Here is a 22,902-nt window from a genome sequence, read left to right on the forward strand (position 1 = left end):
AATAAAGTGACCCTCTTCTAGCATATCCTGTGGTGAGTGTCCAAAGCAGGGTCAACAAGTCCAGAGTGGCTGTAATGGTGGAAATGAAACAGATATAGTCCATGTCTTCAGAAATCCTGATATTGAATGTCCTTCCTGTTTGGCCATAATAGGAAAGTTTGCAACTGCAAGGGACATGGTAGACACTTGGTTGGTTTAGGGGATGTGTCTGGTCTTGGGTGGAGCAGATAAGGGATGCCAATTTTTTGTTTGGTCTGTAAGTGATTTTAAGGTTGCATTTCTTTAGGATTTTTGTTAATTTTTTCAGACCTGAAATATTTTGTATAATCTCTGCTCTGGGGGGTGGGGAAGGGAGTTGAGGTTATAGGGTTTTAATATTTTGGGGATTTTGTGGGGATTGTAGCCATTGGCTAAGAAAGTGATGAGAATGTTGTCAAGTTGAGTAGTTAGGGCACTGCTATCAGAACTGATTAATTTTGCCCTCTTATATAGAGTTTTTATAATCCCATGTTGTTGTTGTGGGGGGGGGGGGACTGCTGGTGAATGTATCTACTAGTATGTGTGAATTTTCTGTAGACTGATAATGCCAGGGATCTGTCAGGCTGGCATGTAATAATGCCACTGTTTTTTAAGGTAAATTGGATCCTGGGATGTTGATTGTTTAGATGTATTAAGAAAATGATGAGAGTATGAAGAAGTTGGCCAGGGGTGGAGACAGTGGAGAACCCACAGCCATCCCCTCCATCTGTTTGTAGAATTTTCCTTGCTAAATGAAATATCCAGAGTTCATGGTGAACTGAAACAGGGCTGAGATATTGGTGTGTGTGTGTGGGGGGGGGGATGGGAATCTAGCTTGGATAAGGTCTAAGGTGTCTGAGTGGGACATCAGTGAATAGAGAGGAGACATTGAAACTGACTTATGTCAGTGTGTTAGAGTGTGAGGATTTTGTATACTGGCTTAAAGTGGGCTGATTTTTTTGTGTGTGAAGGAGTGTTGGCAGTATGAGAATCAATGCCATTCACAATGGGACATAATGGCACATTTTGTTTTCGGATTTTTGGTAGCCCATATATCCCTGGAAGGGGGGGGACCTAGAGTTAAACGATTTATTTTGCTGGTGACTTTTTTAAGGAGCTTGTGAAGTGTTCTGATAGGTGTATCAGTGGGATTGTATTCTAAGAAGGTAGGCAGAGCGATCTCGAAGTAAGGAGGTAAACTTACCTGTGTAATCTTTTTAGTTTAAATCCACAGTGGTATTCCTTTTATTCACTTTAGTAATTACTATTATTGTTTTTAATTTCATGTAGAGATTCATATTCCTTTTTTGAGAGGTTGCTTTTTGGTGATTTTGCATGGATAAGTACACTGGCTACATCCAATCTCATATTGTTGGCAATATGGATAGAAAGGCTGAGGATACCTCATTTGACTTGTCTAATGATAATATTCTTAGGAGCTAGTGTATAATTGTGGCTGCGAGTGAGTGTACTGATTGCTTCCAGCTTCAGAGTGAAGGATGACAAATTAACAACAGTGTTTATTTTTTGGGGTTGCTGAGGCTTGAAAGCTGAGTTTAATAGATTGTCAAACTTCTTAATATGCTGATATCTTAATTTTTCAAACTTTTTGTTTACTGAAACATGCAAGACATTGGTAAGGATCCACATGGACATTTAGCATAGCAGTGAGTTCCTCTTCTAGCATGTGAGTAGCTTTGTTTGTTTTGCAAGGAGAATGCGAGTAGCAGCAATTTTTTCCCTTAAAAGAGCGAAGCGAATGGGCCAGTATATGCAGAGAGCCTTTGATGAAGTTAACTGCTGTTTCATTTTGACAGAATTTGGGATAACATTATTATTATTATTATGTGACACCTCCATGAAGTCCAAAGACTCATTGAGGGAGGGTACCTACTCTACAGCTTTGTCTCCCCCACTCAATCCACCAACTAAATGAACCACAACTACCATCATCATCATCTACAACAACACCATCTACCCACCACCACCAGTATTTTCACAGGCAATCACAAACATCCATGTCCATGGCAGGATTTGAACTCGCAGCCTTTTTGGCTGGAGAGCGGATACTAACCACACGGTCATCCAGGCCGGCAATTATCCTAGCAGCATTTTAAGATTGCCAGTAAGTTGAAAATTTCCAGTTGTCTGGAAATCTTCAACTTACTATATTGACGGACCTTGCATTTGATGGAATCTCAATGGATAATGGTAATTCTGGTGGAAAGACTTATGTTGGCTATACATTACTAATTGTTTTCAGGAAATTACAACATATGATCAGTATTAATTATGATAACTTTAATTAATACTTCCTGTATTTCAGTAATGTTGCATTGCCATCATCAGGGATCACAAAAGAATGATATGAGCATGCAGGCACTAACACTGGGTAAAGTAATTGTAAAATCTGAAAAATTAACAGAAATCCTAAAGAAATGCAAGTACTCCATTTAGTACTCTAGGTCTAACTTTGGTTGCCTTTATTCGGCCTCATTTACCCAGTGTGTTAGTGCCTGCGTGCACATATCATTGTTTTGCAATCCCTGATGATGGCAATCTAATGCTACTGAAATATAGGAAGTATTAATTAAAATTGTCATAATTAATATTGATTATACATTGTAATTTCCTGAAAAATAATAATGTATAGCCAACATATAAGCCTTTCCACTAGAACAGTGTCACCATACTATTAATAAAAATAAAAAATAAAAGAAATAAAATGATTTTCCATGATCTTTGTTATAAATTGCTACAGTGCTTCTCAGATAGTCTAGCGTTCCATGTACAAACTATGAATTGTGCATTGTCATCACAATAAAACTTTTATATCCCTACATTTTAAGTATTTTAGAATGTATATCATATATTTCAACTTCTATTCTACATTTGAAGTTTCTGATGGATTCCTCCCATCACTGTTGAAACATAGTCGTAATTGTATTCTTCCTAGATATTTTCTATCACTGGTTACTTCATTAATTGATTGATTTCTCAAAGTGATTTCTCCAAAACTCAAAATGTTTTTAGTATCACTTTTGCCTTTTGTTGTATTTTGCCATTATTTGAATAGACCATTGGTGTGAGCAAAGGATAATGGTTGTCAATTTAATGTAGTGAAGTGTAAGGTTATACACTTCAGGCCAAAGAGATTGCAAGGTGTGCCTTATATTCATGGGATTGCACTGCAAGAAAGTGATGAGATTATGGATTTGTGGGGATGATGGTGGATAGGGAGAGTTGAAGTTCAGAGAACATATTGCAGAAGTAGACAAAATAGCAGAGGATCACTTAGATGCAAAGAAATACACCAACAAGCAGGGTTAAGAAGAATATTATTCCTCTTCATAAGGCTTTGATAAGGCTATATCTGAACCAAGTAGCTGGATTTATGCATAAATTTGACTGCTTGATGTTGGAAGTTTTTTCCACTTGGTTAGACTATAAATTATATATTTAGTTTAATCCTTTATCCAAGTGTAAGCAAACAAAGTTTGCACCTGAAGTATCGTCAGGACTGGGGTAACTCGTGGTAAAGGTGGATCAAGCTTCACATCACTTGCCTTAGTATCCCATAATGCAAAGCACATCTCATTGCAGACATATATAATGCTATGCATTATGGGAAGGTCACTATCCAGACCGGTTTTGACTTTTATTGAGGTCTCTTCAGTGGGAGCCAGATCCAGAGGTGATACCAAGGTTGAAGCAATGCAGAAGTCATATTTACCACGAGTTGCCCCAGTCCTGAAGATATTTCAGGTGCAAACTTTGTTTGCTTACACTTGGATGAAGAATTAAACTAAATATATAATTTATTTGGCTGCTTGAGTTTCTTGAGGATGTGGAAATGATAGAGAGGATTCAGAGGAAAGTGACATGGTGGACTTGTTTGCAGAGTGCTCCCTGTAAGAAGGTAGATCAAAGGTTTGTAGGTTAAAAAGGTGAACTGAATAGAGGAAAATAATGGATATGTTAAAAGAATATAAGTTACTAAAAGAGTTTTATAGAGTAGATGGTAAAGAAAATTTTTAGTACTGATTTGAGGAAGAGATTTTTTGCAAGGATAGTGGTGAATGAGTGGTATGGGTTGCCAGAGATGGTCGTAAGTGCTCTGTTGGTGAATGAGTTTAAGCAGAGGTATAATACAGGCATTGTGGTTAGGTGGGCCTCCCATAGTGAGGCATTAATAATAATTTCTAAGCTTTCTCATCAGCCTTGAAAACAATTTATCACCATCATTATCAACATTAAATTGATAATGGGGATAGACAACATAGCCCAGATGCCACTAAATACATCCAGCATGGCATTCAAAAAGAAAAATTACCATGTAATTTTTATTTTTGCAGGCTACTGAAATATTCCACCCTTTTGGCTATCAGCAGCTCTTTGAAGTCATAGAATTGACTTCTCTGATTTTGGGCCAGTCTGCATAAATGTTTCAAAATCAGAGGACCTTTCAGGATTTTCTGCCATATGCAAATCCCACTAGTGTAACAACTTTACAGCTGAGATGTATGCTATAGAGCTTACTTTAAAATACATAAGACTGCATAGCTTCCAAAGATGTGTAATATATACTGATTCACAGAGTTATTTACATGTGATAAGAAGGCTAGAGCTATAGAAGCATCCAGTGCTATCTTCATTCCAAAATATCCTTTCTTGATTATGGAACTACACTTCCATGTATGCTTTTGTTGGCTTCCAAGCCTCATTGGGATTAAGGGAAATGAGGATGCAGATACTATGGCTAAGTTTCTCAAGTTTCCACTATCTGCCTATACCCTACACTGATTACAGACAGATCATCAAGCACAAACTTTTATCCAGTGGCAGTAATCATGGAATAGAGACAAAGAATAAACTTTCTTAAATCAAGTGAAATTACATTGTTGCAGTAATAGTCTTCACAGGGACTGTAAAAAGGAAGTTGTTCATGCTCAGCTCTGCATAGATCATAGTCATCCAATGCATTCCTTCCTGCTGAGGAGTGATGACATGCCTATGTGTGAGTTTTGTTCTGCCAGACACAAACATCATTCATATTTTAATCAACTGCCTTGTTTTGCTGATGAGTGCAGTGATTATTTTAGTCACTGATTTGTCTCAGCTCTGTACACTCAAGCAGATTTTATCAGGCTCATTAGTCACCCTGTTTTTTTTTAATTTTTACATATAATTAATGTTTACCATCTCATATAAATGATAAAACTATATATATATATATATATATTAGACACATATTTATGGTGCTTAATTATTACATGTGTTCTGTCACAGTATGACCATAGATGTCCTTGTGCCATTAAACTGAAAAACAAATCAGGTTGCATTCCCATTTTTGTTATTTTGTTTTTCCAGGGCAAGAGCAAATCTTCTAGTCAACCTAGGCTAAAACGTCTAAGGGTGCGTGGTGATTGGTCTGATACAGGGCCAAATGCAAGACCTGAAACTGAAATTCGAGGTTAATCTCATTTTTTTTTTTCTCAAAAGTTTTGTTATAGTTACATTATTAAATTGAGATTATATAGTTTATTTTGTTAATTAGACAAGTATGCGAGATACTATAGAAAAATTAAAAGTAACCACCAGGTTACTTTTAATTTTTTCCACAAATGAACTAATATAAGTTGAATGGCAATAATTATAGCAAATTATCTGCCATAATAAACAATTTTTGTGATTCCTAGAAGTTTGTTACATTCAAGATCTATAATATACTTAAGAAAATAATAGTTTACTTAAGTGAACTCATAAGCATTTCTTGTGATTTAGAATTATGATATTTTAGGGAAATTGTTTAAAACTGGCTAAACAGAAATCATTGGAAGACTTTTCTAAGAACATAGAAAATAAATATAAGGAAGGTGAAGGTAGCAAACTATTCTGAGGAACTATTAAAAAAAAAAAAGTTTAGAAATGGTATTGTAAATGAAATCAGAAGTGATAAAGCTGACATGAAAACTGAAGATAAAGATTATGAAGTTATTATTTGGTCCTTTTCATTAAAAATGATATATAATATTTGATTTATTAGACCATGGGTTTGATAAAACATTTATACATAATCGTCGAACAGTTTCGCTAGCTGTGTCTGTCTGGCTTTATCAATACGAGAAAGGTTATGCTAATATTAAATGCAAAAACAACAGAATGCAGTAATGACTTAATATTAGTATAACCTTTCTTGTCTTGATAAAGCCAGACAGACACAGCTGGTGAAACTGGTCGACGATTATGTATAAATGTTTTATCAAAACCATGGTCTAATTAATTCAATATTATATATGATTTGAAGATAAAGATATCTTCAGTTTTAAAAATTACTTTGAAAGATTGCTAAATGAAACAAGAAAAGTACAGTGGTAGAAAACACTCAAAATGAATGCAGTCCATAATACCTTAAAGTTGAAAAGCCATCAAAATGAAATATGGAAAGATAGCCAAAGTAGGTCATATTTGACCAGAAATGCTCAAATATGAAGCATATAAAAAGTTTACAGTAGCTGCACTGCATAATTCAGAAGGCCTGATCAGTGGATTAAATTCTGAATGTGCGAATTACTTAGGAATTTCCCTACTGAGTGCCTGGTAAGATTGATGCAAGTATACTTGTACAAATGAGAAAAAGGCGAAGAAAAATCATAGAAGGACAGCTTGGAGAAGAGCAAAAGCTGTATTCAGGCAAAAGAAAGGGTATTCAAAACTGTACAGTTATATTGTGTAAATGGGACATATATTGAGCAATGCATTGTCTATGTTTGAGTTGTAAGTCAGCAGTTAGAATTGAATGATGTACAGGAAGGTTTGTTATTAAATCAGATGGTGAGACAAGGATGCACATTATCTCCACTATTATTCATAATTTATATGGACTACATTATGAAGGAAAGTGGTATTAAACTTGATGGTTAGTTTTCCCTTCCAGTCATTTCCGACCCTAGGTGACTTTGTAGACATTGCCCACAAAATGTTCTTGGTGAGATTTTTTACAGGGTAGTTCACCATTGCTCCCCCTCACCCCAGTTTTATATGGGCTCGAGACATATGGCTGGGACGTATTCATTACTAAAGTAGCATGATTAAACACTAAAGTGGCTGTATACAAGGCTGTGTTCAAACTGTGTTAAAATTGTGTCCAATTTTAAGTTATGGATCTGTGGGTTAGAAATAATGCACTTGATGAAAGACTAGAGGCCACAGATATAAGAGTTCTGAGAAAGATTAGGAGGATGAGCAAATGGCACCACTGTCGGTGTCATATTAAAATTGAGGATATTAGGAACAAATTGGATATTGTTAGCATTCAGGAACATGTTAGCTGAACTAATCTTAGGTGATATTGTCACTTAAACAGAATGGGAAAGAGAGAAGGTTTCTGCCAGAGAAAAAAACATGCATTTTCTGCCAGAATGGCAAAGGGCCAAGATCTAGGTGAATTGATATAGTAAGAAGTGCCTTAGAAGAGAGAAATTTAAGATTTGATAATATTGGAGTTTTGCAGATAACATTAATTTAGAGCAAAACTGTTGATAGGAAGTTAGTGTTGGTGTAAGTTTTTCATGTAGTACTATCATAATATTCTGTACATCCCTGAGGGTACATATCAGGAATTTTATGATATTCAAAATTTAGGAAACAGCTGTTAAGAGCATTGACACAAAATATGCTGACTATCATAAATTTTCCTACTCAGATAAGGTGATGGTAGGTAGATAAATCAAGTAAGTAAAGAAATTATTATTTCAGCAACCTCCATGGAGTCAGTAGACTCATTGTGGGAGGCCCACTGCACCAGCAAATTCCAGAGATGGCCTCTTACTCTTCTCATCTTAACATTCACTCTTTTTTATAATTCCTTCTGTATTAATCTGGTAGAATCCCTTAACTAACTTGAAGCTCTCTATCATATCTCCTCTTTTCCTCCTATCTACCAACACACCAGAGTCCTGATATCACTTTGGTCATTCATCTTTGGATCCTCTCTTGTGTTTTCACATTAGTGAAATCGAGGCAACCAAATCTGAGCACACAGTAGTCCATGTGTTGTCAGACCAGTGCCTTATTATATGGAGGCACCACCACCTCCTCATCCCTACATCTCAACGTACTTTTTATCATAGCAGCAATATGATGTGCAGTCTTTTCTACCCTTGCAGTGTGCCTTCAGAAATTTAATCTGCTGTCTACCATTCACCCCAAGATCCTGAATCGCATTCACTTCTTCGAGTTCACCTTTACCAATATAGTATGTAATAAAATATCTGTACCCAGAGTATAACACCTTGCATTTATTAATATTAAAACTATAACTCCACTCATCTGTTCCAAGCTAAAAGTCCATTAAAATCTTCCTGTAGAGCAGTGGTTCTCAAACCTTTTACCTCTGAGCCACACCTGACAAGAGAAAACACCGTCAGCCCCTCCCTCCTCCCCGCCAGTTTTATTTATCAAAATAGAAGTCAAACTAAGTTTGATGTTTTATTCAGTTTATTTTATGTTTTCTACATACTATTTAACAGTTTTTGACACAAAATAATTAAAGTATCACAATATTAGGCCTATCAAGCCACTAAGCTTTCTAACAAAAAAAATCTTTTGGTTTATTTGTAAACTCAGGATGTTTGGTTTTAAAATGTCTCTTTAATTTGTTAGGTTTCATACTATCTGCAGCTAAAATACTTAAACACATAGCGGACGTTCTTCATCATTGATTACATTGTTCGTAAAGCCTAGTGATAAATAGTTCTCATCATACCTTCTTGTTTTCACACTCTGAGTAGTTTCTTTCCCACCACTAGTTGAAGGAGCACTGGTATCTTCATTTCTATCACTATTCAGGAAACGCTTCATGATCAATTGTTCATAATCAAGTCAACTTTAAGAGGTAAACAAATCAGCACAGTTGCACTGAAACAAGCACCAATGAGATGTCATTAAGTCACTGCTTTCAGTTGCGCTTGTATAGTTCTGCCTGGAAGAGGATGCGTCCGCTGCCAAACTATCAACACTGCCTCTTGCACTTGCGTTTTTTAAGTGCGAATGAAGAAAATAATTATTAGTTATTTTGAAATTCTTGATAATTAAAACCTGTATCATCAAAAGTTTTTCTTTCTGTATTTTCTTTGTTATTTTAAAATTGATTTAGTGAAGTTTTAATTTTTATCTGTAGGAAAGTATGCCATGCACCCCCCTTTCGAGCTATTCTCCCTCCACAGTTTGTGAACCACTGTGGGGGGGGGTTGCGCCCCACAGTTTGAGAACCACTGCTGTAGAGAATTAACATCAACAATACTCTTAATAATTCTGCTTAACTGCATCATCAGCAAACATTTGAAGATCTCCAGTCAATCCACATGAAATATCATTAACAAATAAGTTAAACAGTAGGGGCCCAAGAACAGAGTCCTGAGGCATGCCACTGGTCACCTTTTTTTTTTTTTTTTTTTTTTTTTTTGAGACACTGCTCCATCATGCATAACTTACTGTGGTATCTTTCAGAAAGCCAATCTTCAATCCATCTAACCAATCTGTTATCTAATCCCATCTTCTGTAGCTTATACACCAATCCATCATGTGGTAATGTCATATACCTTTGCAAAGTCAAAGAAAAATCACTGCATACGAATCTCCCTTATCCAACATATTCATCATCTTATCATAAAATGTAAGTAGAATGCTGAAGCAAGACCTGCCCTTCACAAACCCATGCTGACCATTAGAGAATGTAATGTCTATCAATCCAATCCTGTATTCTGTTCCTAACCAATTTTTCCAACACTTTGACCTCTTGGACAGAAGTTTCCATTTATAGACTGGTCTGTGTACCTACAGTTGAGTGTTGGAAAAATTGGTTAGGAATAGAATACAGGATTGGATTGATGGACATAACATTCTCTATGATGGTCAGCATAGTTTTTTTTTTTTTAATTTAAGCATGACATAATAAGACTATAGTGTGAAAACCACATATAGTGTGAAAACTGATGCCAGTATGTAACTGGCATCAGTTAAAGTAGTCCATTTAAGACTTCTCAAAATACAAATTTTAATGTCATTTTTGGAAAGCTTATACTTTCTAGACCTCTTGGAGATTTAATGTATTTGAAAATAAAATCCTTATAAAGTCTATGGACCTGTAAGAGATAATACAACAGATAAATGGATAAAATATAATATGAACTGTATGTCTTATATGAAATGGTGCATAATATGAAAAGGTCCCCACTTCTAGTTGATGAAATTAGAGCATGCAGATTGAGATGGCTTGGACGTGTGGAAAGAATGGGTGAGGAGAGAATAGCTAAACAAGCATTCAAGATGAAGCCTGATGGAAAATGACCTAGAGGTAGACCGCAGATGCATTGGGCAATAATATTCAAAATGACTTAGCTGAAATGGCATTCAGAACGGAATGAAAAAGCTCAAGACATAAAGGAATGGAAGAAGTTGGTACATGTAGCAAAGAACCATAGATGTTCAGCAAGCTGAAGGAGGAAACAGAGAATGAAGTCCCATCTTCCATAAGGATGTTATGTCTGGATATTTGGACTGTAAAAAATCAAGCTTAAAGAGAGATAATAAGAGGTTAGAATGGTTATCAGAATTTGAAGAGTAGTAGAGACAGTAAATGAATAAGGAAATTTTGAGTCAGATTTTAGGGCATATATCAAATAGAATCAGGAGTTTGCCGCATTTGCCTGAATCAAGCTTTATGAGAGGGTGTAATAAAAAGATAGTGACAAACAGATTTGGAACAGTTAAGTGGAATGTGGGATAAAGGTCTTTATTCCAATTAGGATGATTTCTGTTATTTGGTTGGAGTAGTGATGTTCAGGAGAACATAAAAGGTCATCAATAATGGAATGAAGTCATGTAGGTTATCTCATTTAGTACCATTATGCCAAAGGACTCAAGTGTAAGCATAGTTGAGTAGAAGACGTTCTGTGGTGTGGAAGAAATATGAACAAAGTTATGGTCTGATTTACCAAACTGAGAACTCTTATCTTATTCATTTGCAAGGAGAGTGGTTAAAAGTGTTAGCAGGATGGTCAAGATTGTCTAGTATTCTAATGAGCAGATGGATGTTTGTGTTAGGTCATTGTTAACAGCAGATGCCACAGCATTTCTACCAGCTTAATTCATAGAATGGTAGAAGGGGAAACAAGTTTAAGTTGTGAACATTGTAGTCCACCAGTTTTCTTGAGGACTTCTGTTTGGCTATCATCATCAAATTTCTAATATATACTGCAAAGAATGTATGTGTGTGTGTCTATACATATACATCCCTTATGTATATACAGGGTGTTCGGGATAAATTTGACAGTTTCGTAAGGAAAAAGAAAATCTTCTTTGTATCTATTAAATTTAATGAATTGACAAAAAAACATTACAGGCAGAGTTAATTACAATACTATCAACAAGATTTACTCAAAATAACCACCATTAGCATCGATCACAGCTTCAATTCTGCTTCGGAACCTCGAACAAGCTGATGCTACAGTCTCCCTGGGAAGGGCCTCAAAAACTGTTTTAATTTTATCCATTAACTGGGCTTTTGTATTACTGGAAGTGCGATTGGTGTCTTTTTCAACTGCGCCCCATACAAAATAATCCATGGGGTTAAGGTCTGGGGAGTTTGGAGGCCAAACATTTGGACTGGTGAAGTCGTAGAAATTTTCAGACAACCATTTTTGACTTTTCCCAGAGGTGTGGCAAGGGGCCGAATCCTGCTGCCATACATACGGCCTACCATTGGCTACCCTTGTTATCCAGGGCTTGACTACAGTTAGCAACTCCACGAACAAAGCCCGAATTCCAATGCCAGGGTTCTTCAACACCTGTTCCTTCAGATTTGCGAGGAATTCTGCTGTACGAACGCAATCAGATCGTCTGCTAGGGATCTTTCTTCTTGCTACATCCTCGTAGTCACCATTGCAAGTCTCTAGTTCATGCCTGATTGTTTTTACTGTATTCAGGGAGCATTGGGCAGCAGTCCTTATTTTGATGGCGGGCACGAATCATCATGATACAAGTTATTCTCTTCCATGATTCAGGTGGGTTCCAGCTATCCATCCTTTCTGACATCTTGTATATGAATGAAGAAGGGTCCAAACTTTTAAATGAAGAGAAGTGTGTGTTAATACATGTAACTTACGGAAAAATATAATTAATTATAAATATGTCAAATTTATCCCGAACACCCTGTATGTGCTGTTTTAATATCCATTCCTATTAACTTCCTATTGACAGTTTTCCTCCAAATTTGTCTGTTAACTGTCAGAACTCCAATATTGTCAAATCTTATACTTTGACAGTATTGTCAAATATAAGATTGACAATACTGTTAACTGTCAGAACTCCAATATTGTCAAATCTTATACTTTGATCTTGAGGCACTTCTTTCTGCATCAGGCTGTCTACAACTTGGTCTTTCTCTCACTCTTTTCTCTCTCATCATGACATTAAATACCTGTTTTGCTAACCTTTCCATTATTAGATATCTATGAAGAGCCAAAGGCTTCAATTTGGCGACATATGACTTGTTTAAGTTAAGGGATATTACATCCCATATCGTTTCTTAGCTGAATAAGAAACTCAGAGTTTCATGCCGAATATAGTAGAAACTATATAAAGTTCGGCGATTCCAAGCATAAGCAAATACCTGGATACTGCAGCAACTGACCCTTAAGGTAGTGCAAGCTGAGGCAACTCATGTCAAAGGTGGAGCAAGCTCTGATCACTATTCTTGATATTTACCTAAGAAACGATATGGGATGTAATATCCCTTAACTTAAACAAGTCATATGTCGCCGAATTGAAAGCCTTTGGCTCTTCATATATCTAATAATTTATTAGGACACCTCTCGGCAATACTCATAGAAGGGTTGTAAGTTCTGTTCGCTACAAACTTGATATTAACTAGGTCTACCTACTCACTGATGAGACCTCAATAAAGGTTGAAACCGGTCTGGGTAGTGACCTTCTCTCATAATGTTGAACGGTAACACAGCTCCTAGGAGCTAAGTTCATATTATGGGTAAATATCAAGAATAGTGATCGGAGCTTGCTCCACCTTTGACATGAGTTGCCTCAGCTTGCACTACCTTAAGGGTCAGTTGCTGCAGTATCCAGGTATTTGCTTACGCTTGGAATCGCCGAACTTTCCATTATTTTTAAGTGAGCATACCACCTTATATTAACCCTACTCATGCATTTTGGAAAACCAATGTCAAGTTCCTTCCTAATATCTTTATTTTTAATCTGATGCTATTGATACCATCTGATCATTCTAATTTTTCTCAAAAGTCTCATCTGTGATTTCCAGTCTTTGACCAACTGCTTTATTTTAATCTAATTCTCAGATCCCTATTCTTCAATTCTAGCTGATGACTTACAGTATAAATATAGACAATATATTTCTCAATATGATGTCCTATTTACACCATATAATTGCAATATTTTGAACAGCTTTTTCATTGGCACCTAGTCATTTGCCTTTTCGACATCTAATGTAGATCCTTGTTTTTATTCTGATGATTTCTCAACTGTTTGTCTTAAAGTGAAGTTCTGATCCTGACAACTTCCATTTCGTCTTGAACACAGCTTGTTCTTCTCCAAGTTTCTCTTTCACAGATTTTGTTAACCTCTTCACAAGTATACTCACATAAATCTTACTTGGAACAGAATGGAAATTCCTCTGTAAAATGCTCATATTCAGTTTTATTTTCCTTTTTATAGATGAGTACCAACCATGAGAGTTCTACTCCTGTCTTCAAAAATTCAACCTTCTGACCATGCCTTTTGAATTATAGAGAGCAGCCATCATAAGAAATGCTTATACTTCATATTTAAGCATTTCTGGTCCGATGTCATTTATTCCAGCTGCCTTTCCATATTTTAGGTTTTTGGTTAATTTTTCTTCCTATTAATTAATATCTACTCCTGATTGTATTTCTCTTGAATATCCATTATTCTGTCGCTGAATATTTAATTCCACAAAATAATTAGGCAGTAATTAGACTCCGGACATCCTGAATACATTTATTATCTCTTATTGCTTTTACAATACTCATTTCTCCATTTCAATGCTTTTTTTAATATTCTCTAGAATATTTTGCTACCTTTCTGATATTTATCTTCTATATTCCTACCACTGTCTTCTGATGACTTACGTTTAGCTACTTTTACTTCTCACAGAGTACATACTGACTTGCCAGGAACTCAACATGCCTTTTTCTTTTCCAAGACTGTCTCTTAATCTTCATCTTCTTCAGTCAACCATGAGGTATGGATTTTTCTGTCCTTGCTCAGCAACTTCACATAAGCCTCCCTCACTAAATCAGTCAATGTTTTACACTTTGTCAATGTCTTCAAAGTTTGGTTCTTGCTTTCAGATGCTTTCCTTTTATTGAATAATATTTGAGAGAAATTTACCTGTTAGAGAGCAAAGACTTTGGCATTCTGCTGCACGAGGTGAAAAAAAAAAGTGTTGATATTAATTATTAGAGATTTTATTGTAACTTGAGAGTAAATTTAACCTAAGTTAGTCCTGATTGAGTGTGGTGTGTTTGCAGTTAGAAGTTTGAGTTTGAAGTATGTTTCTGATATATTGTTTTGCATATTATGCTGTTTCTTTCTGTCAGTTATGGACTATATATCCATTTATTGATACATTGTTGCTCATCCTGCCATCATTTATGATTATATTTGGCATAAACACACCCCCAACTCAACATCATCAGAGCTAAATATCGGTACTATCAACATAAGAAGACTGAATGGCAAAGAAATGGAGCTAGCTGAGGAATTAGATGAGTACCAGATCGACATAATAGGATTGAGAGGACTGAAACAAAAAAGACAAAAACTGGTAAGATCTTTCTGAGCAATAAATACAAAATGTTATATTCAGGCAATGACAATCAAGGAAAAGGAGGAGTAGCCATAGTATTCAACACAAAATACGAGGCTAATCTTCTTGAATGGCAGGCAGTCTCAAGTAGAGTAATGTGGGCAAATATGAGAATGGGGAACTGGACAATGAGACTTATTTGTGCCTATGGTCCTACAGAAGGTTCTATTAAGGTAGAAGTGGAGGAATTTTTTGAGGCTTTAGAAAAAGCAACTGACACAATGAAAAAAGAAAAGTTAATAAAGAAGGTTGTTTCTTGATCATGAGAATTAATAGTAATATTTTTGGTTTACAGATCAAGTGTTGATCAATTTTATTAACTTAACCAACTAGTTTCGCTACACTTTAACAGTTGGCATCTTCAGGGCACTACATATAGGCTGAAATAATCTCACAATTATGTGTAACTATAAAACTGGTGATTGTTTTATAATCACCAGTTTCATAAAACTGGTGATTATATAACTATTATTAATAGTTATATAATCACCTATTAGTTATATAGCTAATCTATGTAACTAATAGTTATATAGATTAGCTAGCTGTTGCTAAGGAACTTTCTGTAGTTTGTATTAAAGTTAATTTCTTTTGTTTTTAAAGATTTGATTAGGGTTTTCCATATCTCTGGGAGTATTAGGCCTTGAGGTTGTTTCTGTTTGACAGTAGTTTTGAGGTTCACAGTAGAATTTATCCAACTGACCAACAGACTTAATTAAAAAACTAAAATCCATGCATCCTTTAACTCCGAGACTCTATGGTGTTCCAAAAGTGCACAAAGATGGTATTCCTTTACGCCCAATCGTTGATGCAATAAACTCTCTTACCTACTTATTGTCAAAACATCTCTCGATACTCTTACAACAACACATCCACAACTCAGAGAGTTACATTAAAAACTCCGAACATTTTGTGGAAAAGCTAAAAAATATTAACATATCAGATAATGATCTTCTAGCCAGCCTAGATGTCACCTCCCTCTTTACAAACGTTCCTGTAGTGGAGGTCATTGACATCTTAAGTACCTTGTTCCCATAAGATATAACCTCACTGTTTGCTCACTGCCTAAATTCTAACTACTTTTCGTGGAAAAATAAGATCTACTAACAATTAACAGGCTTGGCGATGGAGAGCCCACTCTCATCTTCATGTGCTGACCTCTTTATGGAAGACTTAGAAAATAAAATCGTATCCCAAATTATTCCCAAACCTAAAATTTGGTTCAGATATGTGGACGGTATCTTCATCGTGTGGAACAACAACAAAGATGACCTATATGATTTTCTCAAAAAGATCAACTCCTTCCATCATTCTAATAAATTTACTCTGGAACTAGAAAGAGAAAAACAACTACCGTTTTTAGACATCTTAATCAAAAAACAAATTGATGGCAGTATAAATCTATCAGTGTACAGAAAACCGACCAATACAGGTCGCTACCTACATTTCAGCTCCTCTCACCACATCTCACATAAACTCAGCATTGTACACATGTTAAAGAAGAGAGCGATTCGCATCACAACAGACAACGAGACCCTTCAAGATGAGTTAACATTTATTTCCAACAATCTGTACTTGAACGGCTATCCAAGAAGACTAGTCAATAAAGTCCTTTTCTCTGAACCACCACAAAAAGAACAAGAAGATATTCAATATATAAAAACTATTGCAATTCTGTTTGTAAGTGGCATCTCCTACAAGCTCACCAGCCTCCTCAAACACCAAATAAGAGTAACATTTAAACCAATAGAATCTATTCATAAACTAGTAAGATCTCCAAAAGACAACCACCCTTTCTATAAATATGCTGGAGTTTATAATATTCCATGCTCGTGTGGCTCTAGTTACATCGGACAGACTTCGAGAAGCCTTGAAATCAGGCAAAAAGAGCACATTGGCTATATCAAAAACAACAGACAGTACATTTCTGGCCTAAACTAACCATGTCATCAAGTCGGACAAAAGTTGTTCCCCTTACTTAGAGGAAGATTACCATTCAAGAATTTTCAAAGAAGCAGCCACAGTTGCCCGTTCTACTGTCAACCTTAACAGAAATCAATGCTTAATACTCCTAGAGATATGGAAAACCCTAATCAAATCTTTAAAAACAAAAGAAATGAACTTGAATACAAACTAGAGAAAGTTCCTTAGCAACAGCTAGCTCATCTTGTACACGTGATATGTGTTTAACGCACGTTCGATACTATTTTATTTATAATTATTCTAGTCAGTTTTTTATAGTTATTCTTGTCAGTTTTATAGTTACACATAATTGTGAGATTGTTTCAGCCTATATGTAAGTGCCCTGAAGACGCCAACAGTTAAAGTGTGGCGAAACTAGTTGGCTAAGTTAACAAAATTGATCAACACTTGATCTGTAAACCAAAAATATTATTATTAAAGGAAACGTTGGTCCTTGTTGGGGATCTAAATAGCAGAATAGGAAGTGATTGTCAGACATACAAAATTATTTTGGGAAAATTTGGAGAAAAGAGCAAAGCTAATAATAATGGCAAATATCTGTTGGATTTCTGCTCAGGACATGGACTGGTTATTACTAACAACATGTTCCAACATAAAAATGTGCACAAATTCACATGGAGAGAAGAGGCAGGGAATAAGAAAAGTCTCATTGACTATGTTATTGTTGATAGTGATGTTTTCTCCCTGGTGCAGGACACCAGAGTGTTACAGAGGATTTGAAATTGGAAGCGATCACCATTTAGTCTTGAGCAGGATAAAATTGAATTTCGTATTGAAAAGAATAACATGTAAGAAAGTTTTAAAGCGAATAAAAGTTGAGCAGCTCTCAGATGTGAACTGTAGACTAAAATACACAAAGATTATTGAAGAAAAAATGAAAGAGTTTGAGAACAGGAACCAAACCTTGGAGATTCAGTGGCAAGCCTTGAAGAAAATCTTGATTGATTTAGCTAGAGAGGCATGTGGTGAAGTTGTCTGCAAGGATAGAAAAATTAGAACTCCATGCTGGAAACAGGAAGTTAAAGAGGCAGTGAAGGAAAAGAAGAAAGCATATCAAAAGTTTCTGTCAAATAAGTCAGCTTGTGCTCTTAGAGAATACAGAGACAACTGTAAGAAAGCTAAACACTGTGTAAAACTAGCTAAACAAAAGTCATGCAAGTACTTTGACAGGAACATAGAAAATAAATATCAAGAAGGTGGCAAAATATTCTGGAGGTTGTTGAAGAAGCTTAGGAATGGAGGAAAGAGTGCTGTAAAAGGAGTTAAAGATGATAAAGGTGACATGAAAATGGGAAAAAAAGATATCCTTGAGGTATGGAGTAATTACTTTGAAAAACTGCTAAATGAAACAAGCAGTGATGACAGCACAGTGGTAAAAAACACTGACCATTAAACACTGAACACTAAAAAAACACAGCATGCAGTCAGGAATACATATCCATACTTGAAGTAATAAAAGCCATCAAAAGCTTGAAACGTGGAAAGGCAGCAGGAGTAGATGATATTCGACCAGAAATGCTGAAGTATGGTGGTATGAAAGTCTTACAGTGGCTGCACGGCATAGTTCAGAATGCCTGGACAGAGGGACGAATTCCCGATGATTGGAGTAGAGCTCTCATAGTACCCATATATAAAAAGGGAAATAAAACTGCATGTGAGAATTACAGAGGTATTTCCCTACTGAGTGTTCCTGGCAAGATCTATGCAAGTATACTTGAGAAACGGTTGAGAAGAATTGTGGAAGAAAAGCTTGGTGAAGAACAAGCTGGATTCAGGCCAAATAGAGGCTGTCAGGATCAGATCTTCACTTTATGACAAATAGTCGAGAAAGCATGGGAATATAACAAAGATATGTATTTAAGTTTTGTCGATCTGGAAAAGGCATATGACAAGGTGCCAAGAGAGAAGCTATTCAATACGCTGCAGTTATATGGTGTCAATGGGGCATTATATCAAGCAATACTTAGTCTTTATTTGAGTTGTAAGTCAGCAGTTAGAATTGAAGGATGTACAGGAAGATGGTTTAATTTTAAATCTGGTGTGAGACAAGGATGTACATTATCCCCTCTGTTATTTATTATCTATATGGATCATATTATGAAAGAAAGTGGTATTAAACCTGATATCAAAATTGAAGATGTTAATGTCAGCTGTTTGCTTTATGCGGACGATGTTATACTTCTAAATAAATCCACTACAAGTCTGCAAGATTCCCTGATTAAATTGAATAACTGTTGTAATAGATATGGTATGAAGGTCAGCAATAAAAAGACAAAGACAATGAAAATTGGCAGAATCATTGAAAATGTCAACTGTGTTGTGAATTGAGAACCTGTGAAACAAGTAAAACATTTCAGCTACTTAGGCATGATTTTTAGTGAAGACGGTAAATTAAATATAGAAATAGACAACATAATCAACAAAGCTGGTATGGTAGGATGTCAATTGAATAAATTCATATGGAATAAGAGAGAAATTAGACAGAACACTAAATTAGCTGCAAACAAGGCAGTGTTCAAACCAGTTTTAACTTATAGATCTGAGAGCTGGGTCAGAAGTAAAACACTTGATGAAAGACTAGAGACCACAGATATGAGAGTACTGAGAAAGATTAGAGGTGTGAACAGATGGCATCAATGGCAGTATCATATTAAAAACAAGTATATTAGGAAAGAACTTGACATTGTCAGCATCCAGGAATGCGTTAGCAGAGCTAAACTCAGGTGGAATGGTCATCACTTAAACAGAATGGGCAAGGAAAGATTAACAAAACTAGTGTTCTCTGCCAGGCTGGCAGGAAAACGACCCAGAGGAAGACCAGAATATAGGTGGATTGATACGGTACAAAGTGCATTAGACGATAGAAATATAAGATCTGATAATGTTGGAGTCTTGACAAGTAACAGACTGATTTGGAGGAAAATTGTAGATAGGAAGTTAGTAATTATGTAAATTTTTCATGTAGTACTATCATGTCCTGCCCCTTGAGTTACATGTCAGGAATTTGATGATGATGATGATGATGAATTAAATATGGAAATAGACAACAGAATCAACAGAGCTGGTATGGTAGTAAGTCAACTGAATAAATTTATATGGAATAAGGGAGAAATTAGTCAAAACACTAAATTTGCTGTATACAAGACTGTGTTCAAACCAATTTTAACGTGTGGATCTGAAAACTGGGTTAGAAGTAAAACACTTGACCAAAGACTAGTGACCACAGATATGAGAGTCCTGAGAAAGGTTAGGGGCATGAACAGATGACATGAATGGCAATATCATATTAAATACAAGGAAATTAGTCAAGAACTTGACATTGTTAGCATCCAGGAATGCGTTAGCAGAGCTAATCTCAGGTGGTATGGTCACTTATACAGAATGGGAGAGGAAAGATTGGCAAAACAAGTGTTCTCTGCCAGGTTCGCAGCAAAAAGAACTAGAGGAAGACCAAGATATAGGTGGATTGATATGGTAAAAAGTACTTTAGAAGATAGAAATATCAGATCTGACAATGTTGGAGTCTTGATAGGTAACAGAATGATTTTGAGGAAAATTGCAGATATTAAGTTAGTAATGATGTAAATTTTTCATGTGGTACTATTAAATCCTGTACACCCCTTGAGGGTACATGTCAGGAATTTGATGATAATAAGGGTACCTCCATGGAATCTGCAAACTCATCATATGAGACCCAATCTATCATATCTCTTCTTGAACCCGTTATCAGACAAAGCACTCACAACTGACTCTGGCAACCCATTCCACTCATTCACCACTCTCTACAAGCAAGCAAAAAGTCTAGTCCTCACACCCGTACTAACCACACCTTTATTCAACTTCCAAGGATGTTCCCCCTTGTTCTGGTCCCTCTACCCAAGTGCTGAAACATTTCTCCTGCATCCTGCAACTTCTTCAATCCACACACCTTCAATCTCTCCTCACAGGAAACATTCCACAGGCCACTCATCATCTTGATCACTCACCCCTAAATCCTCTCCACTGGTTCCTCATCCCCAAGAAAGCCAAGGAGACCAGATTTGGGCATAATAATCCAGAGGCAATTTTCTAAGGCGTTTCATGGCATGAATCCAGATCATGGTCTTGCTATGGGTCTGTCTGCCAACCTGGCAACAAACACACACCTGTTGTGCTAATGCTAACCTTTTCTTTCTTTTCCTGTTTTATTCACATTACACAAACATGTTATTACAATTAGCTCTGTCACACATTCTTCAGTGGGATTTTTCATATTGTAATGTCATTGCTATCATCTGTTCATTTCCTTAATTTTTCTCAAATATTTATCATCATCATCATCAAATTCCTGCCATGTACCCTCAAGGGGTGTACAGGATATGACAGTACTACATGAAAAAATTACATCATTACTAACTTCCTATCTACAATTTTCCTCCAAATCAGTCTGTTACTTGTCAAGACTCCAACATTATCAGATCTTATATTTCTATCGTCTAAGGCACTTTGTACCGTATCAATCCACCTATATCTTGGTCTTCCTCTGGGTCGTTTTCCTGCCAACCTGGCAGAGAACACTTGTTTTGCTAATCTTTCCTCTCCCATTCTATTTAAGTGACCATACCATCTGAGATTAGCTCTGCTAACGCATTCCTGGATGCTGACAATGTCAAGTTCTTTCCTAATATCCTCATTTTTAATATGATATTGCCATTGATGCCATCTGTTCTTTGGTCAAGTGTTTCACTAGTCTTTGGTCAAGTGTTTTACTTCTGACCCAGCTCTCAGATCCATAAGTTAAAATTGGTTTGAACACAGTCTTGTATACAGCTAATTTAGTGTTCCGACTAATTTCTTTCTTATTCCATATGAATTTATTCAATTGACTTCCCACGATACCAGCTTTGCTGATTCTGTTGTCTATTTCTATATTTAGTTTACCATCTTCAGTAAAAATTGTGCCTAAGTAGCTGAAATGTTTTACTTGTTCCACAGGTTCTCCATTCACAACACAGTTGACATTTTCAATGATTCTGCCTATTTTCATTGTCTTTGTCTTTTTATTGCTGACCTTCATACCATATCTATTACAACAGCTATTCAATTTAGTCAGAGAATCTTGCAGACTTGTTTAGCGGATTTATTTAGAAGTATAACATCATCCGCATGAAGCAAAGAGCTGACATTAACATCTCCAATTTTGATATCATGTTTAATACCACTTTCCTTCATAATGTGATCCATATAGATAATGAATAACAGAGGGGATAATGTACATCCTTGTCTCACACCAGATTTAACATTAAACCATCTTCCTGTACTTCCTTCAATTCTAACTGCTGACTCACAACTCAAATAAAGACTAAGTATTGCTTGATATAATGCCCCATTGACACCATATAACTGCAGCGTATTGAATAGCTTCTCTCTTGGCACCTTGTCATATGCCTTTTCCAAATCGACAAAACTTAAATACAGATCTTTGTTATATTCCCATGCTTTCTCGACTATTTGTCGTAAAGTGAAGATCTGATCCTGACAGCCTCTATTTGGCCTGAATCCAGCTTGTTCTTCACCAAGCTTTTCTTCCACAATTCTTCTCAACCGTTTCTCAAGTATACTTGCATAGATCTTGCCAGGAACACTCAGTAGGGAAATACCTCTGTAATTCTCACATTCAGTTTTATTTCCCTTTTTATATATGGGTACTATGAGAGCTCTACTCCAATCATCGGGAATTCGTCCCTCTGTCCAGGCTTTCTGAACTATGTAGTGCAGCCACTGTAAGACTCTTATATACTTCAGCATTTCTGGTCGAATATCATCTACTCCTGCTGCCTTTCCACATTTCAAGCCTTTGATGGCTTTTTCTACTTCAAGTATGGATATGTATTCCTGACTGCATGCCTGGTCAGTGTTTTTTATCACTGTGCTGTCATCACTGCTTGTTTCATTTAGCAGTTTTTCAAAGTAATTACTCCATACTTCAAGGATATCTTTTT

The 22,902-nt window shown here is 36.1% G+C and overlaps 1 protein-coding gene across 3 annotated transcripts in view; it reads left to right on the top strand.

Annotated features, from left to right (window-relative positions):
- The window catches only part of LOC150096255 (DDB1- and CUL4-associated factor 6-like), a 443,059-nt gene that overhangs the window by 174,488 nt on the left and 245,669 nt on the right, over window positions 1–22,902 (top strand). For all 3 annotated transcript variants that reach the window (XM_090409214.1, XM_090409213.1, XM_090409212.1), the window contains exon 9: window positions 5,389–5,491. In XM_090409214.1, the coding sequence (XP_090265340.1) occupies window positions 5,389–5,491 (103 nt within the window). The remainder of the gene's footprint in view (window positions 1–5,388; window positions 5,492–22,902) is intronic.

Source organism: Typopeltis vanoorti, chromosome 19 (genome assembly GCF_054136105.1).
Source record: "Typopeltis vanoorti isolate ZY-2024b chromosome 19, IOZ_Tvanoo_1.0, whole genome shotgun sequence".
Classification (NCBI taxonomy): Eukaryota; Metazoa; Arthropoda; class Arachnida; order Uropygi; family Thelyphonidae; genus Typopeltis; species Typopeltis vanoorti.